Source organism: Bos indicus, chromosome X (genome assembly GCF_029378745.1).
Source record: "Bos indicus isolate NIAB-ARS_2022 breed Sahiwal x Tharparkar chromosome X, NIAB-ARS_B.indTharparkar_mat_pri_1.0, whole genome shotgun sequence".
Classification (NCBI taxonomy): domain Eukaryota; kingdom Metazoa; phylum Chordata; class Mammalia; order Artiodactyla; family Bovidae; genus Bos; species Bos indicus.
This window is the reverse complement of record NC_091789.1, coordinates 53,036,957-53,044,878: the sequence shown is the minus strand read 5'-3', so window position 1 is coordinate 53,044,878 and position 7,922 is coordinate 53,036,957. Positions and strand designations below refer to the sequence as shown.

The 7,922-nt window shown below is 46.5% G+C and overlaps 1 protein-coding gene across 3 annotated transcripts; it reads right to left on the bottom strand.

Moving 5' to 3' along the window:
- Window positions 1–1,157: 1,157 nt before the first annotated feature.
- On the bottom strand, window positions 1,158–5,466 carry ARMCX2 (armadillo repeat containing X-linked 2). Of its 3 annotated transcripts, XM_019956349.2 has the most exons (5): window positions 5,338–5,435; window positions 4,687–4,922; window positions 4,076–4,145; window positions 3,681–3,759; window positions 1,158–3,327 (listed from the first exon to the last, which is right to left on the bottom strand). In XM_019956349.2, exon 5 carries the CDS (start codon window positions 3,208–3,210, stop codon window positions 1,381–1,383), a length of 1,830 nt encoding a protein of 609 aa, XP_019811908.2. In that variant the 5' UTR covers window positions 3,211–3,327; window positions 3,681–3,759; window positions 4,076–4,145; window positions 4,687–4,922; window positions 5,338–5,435; the 3' UTR covers window positions 1,158–1,380. The 3 variants fall into 3 exon arrangements, with proteins under 3 accessions (XP_019811908.2, XP_019811907.2, XP_019811909.2); XM_019956348.2 differs by lacking the exon at window positions 4,687–4,922 and having other exon boundaries at window positions 5,338–5,466; XM_019956350.2 differs by lacking the exons at window positions 4,076–4,145; window positions 4,687–4,922 and having other exon boundaries at window positions 5,338–5,459.
- Window positions 5,467–7,922: the final 2,456 nt, after the last annotated feature.

Genomic DNA, 7,922 nt, shown 5'->3' with positions numbered 1-7,922 from the left:
TTCTTAACAAATGTCTCCACACCTAATGCCATCCCCGCTCCAGCCCATTTTACACATTGCCCCATTACCTTTTCTTTTGCCAAAAATGTCCAGTAACTCCCAGAAAACGACAGGATCATATTTCAATATTCCAGCTTGCAGTTCAGGATCTTCCCCAAACTTTTCACACCCTATATTTCCACCTGAGTCTCTCATCACTTCTCTTCCCACAGTTTCCATTCCAGGCAAACTGGTTAACTTCCTGTCACTAGACAAATTTGCATGTCTTTCTTCAAGTCCTTTCCCCTCCTGGAATGCCCTTCTATGTTTTCTCATGCTGCCCTTCAGGGCCCACCTTAAGTGTGCCCTTCTTTCTTGAAGCTTCCCAGCAACCTCTGCTTTGTTTAAACAGATAGCATATATTTGACAATAAGCATATGCCCAAGTACTGTTAGTAATCTTTTTGTATTTGTGTACCTCACCTCTCCAGCTAGATTTTTTTTATAATTGAGTCCATTAAAGAAAAATGTTTGTTTTATACATGAGTAAGTTTGGATAAAAAATGCATTTAGTTCATCTAAGTAGTGTTTGGCATCATAACTTAAAAAAAAATTTGATACCCCTAATGCTAATTTTGGAGAAGGCAATGGCAACCCACTCCAGTACTCTTGCCTGGAAAATCCCATGGACGGAGGAGCCTGGTGGGCTACAGTCCATGGGGTCGCTAAGAGTCGGACACGACTGAGCGACTTCACTCTCACTTTTCACTTTCCTGCATTGGAGAAGGAAATGGCAACCCACTCCAGTGTTCTTGCCTGGAGAATCCCAGGGACGGGAGAGCCTCATGGGCTGATGTCTATAGGGTCACACAGAGTCGGACACGACTGAAGTGACTTAGCAGTAGCAATGCTAATTTAAGAGATGTTTTAAACATCCGAAAGAAATTATGAAAAATTCCAGCTAGATTTTATATTCAAGCAAGAAATCCATTCTTTTAATCGATTGAAACATACGATTTTATTAATGATACACAAATGAAGTCTTTGGTGAATAAATTCAAGTCAAAACAGATGATAGAAGTATAGGCTATTCATGATGGACAGGTTCACTATCAATTCACACAGAGGAATCAGTAAAAATATTTCTATTCAAGCAGCACGATTAAAGTCACAAATGTGTTTTCAGGACAAGAGGACTATTTATTTGGTATTCATAAAATGGTTCAGCTTAAAACTGGAGATAGTCGCAGATAACATCACTCTGATTGGTACATTATTCAAAACTGGCAGCTGAAAGGATCCCTTTACTATATGAGGGTGAAAAAGCAGTAACTTTCAATTTTCATTGCTCCCAGACTGCAAAACCAGACATTTCTTCAAGTTTTCAAGAGCACATAGACAATCAGAATTTGTCCACTAGTTTTATAACTTTCACTTTCACCAAGAGGTCATGGTGATCTGCTAAGGCTCGAATTTTCTTAACGCACACTCCAGATGCAGTACATAAGTAAAAAAGGGAGCCTTTATTGAATTCTCTGTAGTTGAATACTTCTGCCCTGAGATTGTCATAGATGATCTCAAATAGAGTCAGGGCATTAATAAGAATTTCTGATTCCACATAAGAATTGTAGAGGGAACTAAATGATGATGGCACTTGGGTACTGAGTAGTTTTTTTAACATATCTGGATTTTCAGCAAAATTCGAAAGTATTTTCAAAATCTCAACCTTGATTTTTCCACCTCCCTGAGATAACAAACGGAAAAAGTTTGCAATAGAATTGACAAGCAGGTGCTGGTAGTCATTAGTAATAGTCATGTTTGTTAAAAATTTTAATCCAACTACCTGTACTGCTGAGTTCAGGTTAGAGGCCATGATGTCATCCATCACTTTATTCATGTATACCTGAAGCCGGCCCTGATTTTCATAATTCTCACTCAGGTTATTCATGGCCATTAAGGCTTTTTCCTTAATGTGAGGGTCGGTTTTGTTGATCATGTTGGCAATAATTGGGAGGCCTCCCAACTTGCGAATTGTGTCTTGGTTGCATGAATAATTGGCATTATTGCTCAGAGTGAGCAAAGCTACCTGTTGGATGAAAGGATCATCCGACTTCTGAAGCAAAGCAAGGACTTTCCTGAGATCTCGGACACCCAGAATCTCATCAATTTCGTAAGGAAAGGGGCGCTTCTGCATGGGAACAGGTCTCCTCCCTTTCCCTTTCTGCTGGGTCTCAGGCTCAGAGTCTGATTCCGATTCTGTGTCTGTCCATCCAGACTCTCCTTCCTCAGAATCAGGAACCTCTGCCAGGAAAGCCTGGCCCCCATTAGCAGACGCTGCTGCGGCTGCTGCAGCCCCATCTCCAGGCCGGAAGCCCAGCCCCAGTTCATCTACTTCAACCTTATTTTTTTTGCCTTTGCCCTTGCCTCCAGTCCGGGACCTGGTTACACCCTTAGCTCCACCTTTGGGTACAGCTCCAGTAGCTGACCCGGCCTTAGGTATAGCCCCGGTATGAGCCCCGGGGGTTGCTTTCTTAGTGGCTGCCGCTGTTCTAGAGGACCCTGAAGGCCCAGGAGCCTCTGCAGTCCCAGAAGGCGCTGCTACCCCTACAGTCGCTGCTGCCCCAGTAGGCATTGCTTGTATGGAAGCCTCCACTGGCTCTGTAGGTTGTGATGCCTCAGTAGGAACTGGCACCACATGAGGCACCACTGGTGCCCTGGGAGCCTCCGCTGCACCAGGGGCTTCTGCTAATTTAGGAGCCCCAACCATTGCAGGAGCCTTCGCAGCTGAGGGAGCCTTTGCCTCCCAGAGAGGTGGTGCCACTGCAAAAGCCACTGTGGCTACTGATTCAGCTTTAAGCCCCACCCAAGCCCCTTCCGTCTCCTGGCCCTTATTTCCTGCCCCACTCTGGGTCTCGGCACTGGATGCAGCCGGGACCACTGCTTCAACTCCAGCAGTGTCCAGAGCAGAGGATTCATCCTGAGCCCTTTCCTCTGCCCCAGTGCGGACTGGGGTTGGAGGACTGAATCCTGGCCCAAGGTCAATTGTGAATCCAGCCCTTAGTCCAGCTCTAGCCCTGGCTCCAGTCTCGGCCACAGCCCTGGTCTTGGGTTTAGCCAGTCTCTTCTTCATCATATGGTTTCTTCCCCTGGCATATTTGTAGACACAGTACCAGGCACTGGCCCCGATGACTATCCCAGCAGCTACGCAGCCAGCATCCCGAACACGGCTCATGATGCAGCTGGAGTTAATTCTCTGATCCAGACGTGCCCAAGTGGGGTGCGTGCACGTCCAAGTGAGGCGCTTCAGCTCAGGCTCAAAATTCTGCTGAGGCTGCAAGCAAAGCAGGACCTAGGGGTGAAGGATAAAAATGAGGCTTAGGGCTGGCACACTTCATGCCTAACCAGGCCTACTTACAGAAGAGTCTGGGGACATAATGCTTGGTGGGTGGGCTAGTACCCAGATATAGGTGTCCAGGCCTCTGTGTGCTGCTTCAGGTCCCTGGTTGTCCAACGTTTTCTACATCTTTATCCCTAGCCCACCCTGCCCAGTATCAACACACCTAATTTCCCAGCACCTAAATGGGGGATGAGAGGCCAAATAGACTTCAGGAAAGTTGGTAGAGAGCCAGAAGGAACCCTAGATTCTTCTCTGATTCCCTCACCCACACCCCAAAGATTCCTAGGTGATCCCCATACACTTACCAATCTGCTGGGAGAGCAGGAGCAATTTGCACTTTTCCACCAGGCTAACAGTTGTGCAGGGCCCAAAAGGCAGAGAAACCTGTGGAAAGATCCCGGAAAGGGGGTTTGGGGCACCTTTGTAAAAGGATTCTCTTCTTCTCTTGATATGAACCCCTGTGAGTAAGTTTCTCCCTCCCAGGGCTCCTCTTTCCTACCATATCTCTTCCTCCTCAAACCCTGATTTAAGAAAGCAAATGCCACACCCCTTTGGCTTCACCTAAAAGGACATGTCCAGGGCAAGTGTTTTTTGTAAAGAGGGAGAAGATGAGGGAAGAGAAACCTCTGGCCCCAATTTCTGCTCTGGTTTCTGCCACATCCATACAAGGGGTTCTCAGACAGTTCCCAGCCCCACTCACACTGATCTCCAATGATTCAGGGCTGTTTCTCTTTCCTTCAGTTCAGTTACAGCTTCATCCTAAAGACAGACTGAAAAGCAGAAATACAGACAGCAAAACGTTGGAGACTGAGAGCCCGGAGGATGGAACTGACTCAAGACAGGAGTCCCCAGTTGCTTTTTAGCATTCACAAACCAGAATGACAAAGGGCATCCACCTCTCAATTCCCTCAACTCTTCTCATCCCTCCCCGCAACCCTAAACCCCGCCCCCGCGCAGACTCCCCAGGCACTCAACCCCTCCTTCCCTTCACCCCGCCCCCGTCCGCCATTTCTCCCAGACGGCCACACCCCTTCTCCTGCACCGAAACAGGAGGGGGCGGGGCGAGGGTGCTGCGGAGGCTGGTTGGGTCTCTGGATTAGGGGTTATGGCCAAACAATCTAGCGTCTCCCTCGTATGACCACCCGTCCTTCACGCTCCAGCCTCCAGGCCTGGCATCAGCCAGCAACCGGGCCCCAGTGTTTGCCCTTTCGGTTTGAGGGTCGTGATTCTCCACAGTTTCTCTGCTCTGGGCTCCGCCTCCCACCCCCCATCGCAAACCCCCGTTAACCGCCATTTCTCCCGCCAGCGTACCCAAACTCCTTTCTCAGGACTGAAAAAACAGAGGTGAAGGGCTGTATGGGCCAGTGATGTCTGGAAAGCAGCCTAGGACTTAGCACGGCGGTTTCTCTCAGGGTCTTCCTTCCTGTAAAGCCCAGAGCCAACCCGCCATCTCCCCTACAAATGCTGTCACACCCATTTCCTAGCACCCCAAAGGACTGGGGGCCGGCCGGGGAAGAGGGTGTGGGGGCAGTGGTCGAAGGAGGTATCTGAAAAGTGAGAGTGGGAGTGAATAAACCGGCTTGTTTACTAATTGCGTGCCCCTCGGATCACCCTTTCCCCAACCTCCCCACTGGCCTTATATGCGCTGCCACGTTTATTTCTCTTCCCTCCTCCTCTCAAAACTGGATGGGATGTGGGGTGCGGGGCCTGAGTGTCAGAAACAAAACCAGAAAAACACTGGCTGATAGAGGAAGTGAGCGATTCTCTGCAAGTATGTCTGCGTCTTTATGTCCCCCCCTCCCCCGCTCCCCGCCGCCCACCAAAATGAGCTGCGACTAAGCGCGGGGTTCTGGAGAGTCGGCCAGGGGCGGGCGAGGTGGAGATACCCGCGGCCTCAGACTCCCGCATCTCTGTGCTACCCCCTATTCAGGGGTGCCGGGTCATGGCCACCCTCACACCCACCTGCCCGGATCTGGGGGGATTTTCTCCTCCTCCTCCGCGCCTGGGTTAAACGCACGGCAGTGCACAGCGCAACAGAGTTGGTACCCAGAGGAGAACGGAGGACGGCGGTCAGAGCTTTAAGTATCTTTGCTAACGTCAGCTCCTGGTCACGTGAGGGTTGCATCGCCAGTGAGCTTGGGGCCCCAATTTCCACTCCCACCAAGAGCAAGAGCCCCCTCCTTTACCCCCACTAGCACCTCACCCTACCCCATCAGGTCCTGTCACTCTTTTTCTTTTTTCTTTTGGTCTTTATAGTCCAGAAGCCACAAGTAGCCTGTTCTCCCTGTGTTAGAATTTTGCCTTTCTCTGGTTACCGGAGAGGGGATGGAATCTTCTTGGAGAGCTATTGACAATTTTTTATTTTTTTGTCGGGGAATTCTCTCATCCTTTCTTGAGCAGCTAAACATCCTTTCTTGAGCAGCTAAACACTCTCCCCTCGCTCCACCCCCAGTCCCCCATGCACTACCCCTGCTCCAGTATAGGTAAGCGGCAGAGTGTCAGAAAGGAGACAGGGAATGGTAGTGCGGTCTTTACTTCTGTAATACTTCTCTGTTTTTTTTTTTTTTTAAGTCGTTACCACCCTTTATTATTATAGTAAGAAAATATAAGAAAACAAGAGTTCAGTGTGAGAAGCAGCAGCAACAACAAAAAAAGAGTAGACATGTTCTAGAAAAAAGATCTCCCACTAATATTGAAAGGCACCATTAATTTTAGTTAATATTTACCACATAGAAAATTCTATTGGCTGCATAGAAAATAGTTTTCAAAGCATGGTAAGGTATTTGCATATCTAAAAATGGAATTTTTCTCAACAAGTGTGTTTCCATACCATCTGTAAATTAATCTATGGAGAGATGTTCAGTTGTCTGATCTTATTTATTTTGGACAAATAATATCCTACTTTTTCTCCTTCTGGGACAGCTTTTAAGTTGGATAAATAAATGATCCTGTCTTGTTCTGTTAGAGAAGCACATTTATTTCATGGTCCCAAACTGTTGCTGCCTGCTGTGTGAACCTCTTGCAATTTGATGGCTGCAGCCATGACAGTTTTGATCACCTGTCCCTGGATCAGGTTCCAGTTTTGTGATTCAGCTCTGCGCAAAAAGAATAGCTCTTGTATGAAGAAAATGATGGATATGAGGGATGCAGATATGGTCAAATCCTTCCAGTCCTGTCAAGAGGGGAGGGAGGAAGGCACTTGCCCTCCTACCTCTCCTATATTCCAGCGCCTCTCATCCTCTGGCACCTGACTCTGTTGCTCATCTCAAAAGCCAACAGTATATATGGACAGGTGACTAGGGTGGTAATATAATATTTACTCAGATGACCAACTTGAGTAAGTGCCTTTGGCTTTCTCCCTCCCTCCCTCACAGCGGTAACTTAGGGATTCACAGAAAGCATTGCTGTTCCCACCTACCCCTGCAGCAGAGGGTTTCCATGAAGGTTGCTGGGGAAAGCACCCAGGCCTGCCTGCCCTGCTCTGCCCTGATTCATGGTGGCCCAGTTAACCTTGTTCCTTATGCTGTCTGCTGCTACCACCTGACCTGAGAGGTGCAGCCTGCTTGCCTCTCACCTCTGGCCACCTTACCTCGGGGCATCCAGGGGATCTCCCTGACCCAGGGATTGAATCCACAGTCTCTTATGTCTCCTGCATTGGCAGCCGGGTTCTTTACCACTAACGCCACCTGGGAAGCCCCAGTGTATGCATAAATTAGTGTTTACAAATACTCAAAACAATAAGGAAATGTATAGCATTCAGGAATGAGCTCCATGATCTCTTTTCCGTTGTTAGTTGCTGCTAAAGATTTCCAGCTTTCTTTTTATGCACATATTAGTAAGTGCATTTGTGGTTACTAATCAACTTCTGAATTGAACAAGAATAAACAATAAGCATTTGGAATTTGTATTGTAATTGCAATAAATCTGCAGATTAATTTGAGGAATATTAGCATCTTAACATTGAGACTTCCCCTCCAGGAAAATATGTCTCCATTTTGCTCAGATCTATTTTTGTTTGTTAATCAAATATTGTAAGTTTCTTCAGCTAAGTAATTCCTATTAATAGATTTTTCCTAGGTATTAGAAATTTATGTTGCAGAAATGCTATTCCTTTCTCCAATTATAATTTCTTAAAGGTGATTTTCTGCTTAAGGAAAATGTTCTATTATATAGTTATTTTGTATCTGCCAGTTTCTGTGTTCTGTATGATTGATTCCAATTGTTTTCTGGTGATGCTTTTGGTTTTTCCAGGTATGTATACATAACCATCTTCAAATTATTTTTTTTACATTTCTTCCTTTCTAATACGTATAACTTTTCCCTTTTTCTTTGCTGCATGTGTTATAAGGACCAGAACTATGTTGAGTAATGGTGGTACTTGAGAACCATCTGATCTTGTTCTTGAAGAATATGGGAATACCTCTTGTGTTTCATCTTTTAGTGTAACTTTTGCTGTTTCTGATACATTTTATCTGTTTTTCAAGGTTACTTTTACTTGTGTTTATCAGTACTTCACAAAAAGTAGTAGAAGGAAATAATATCAGTGA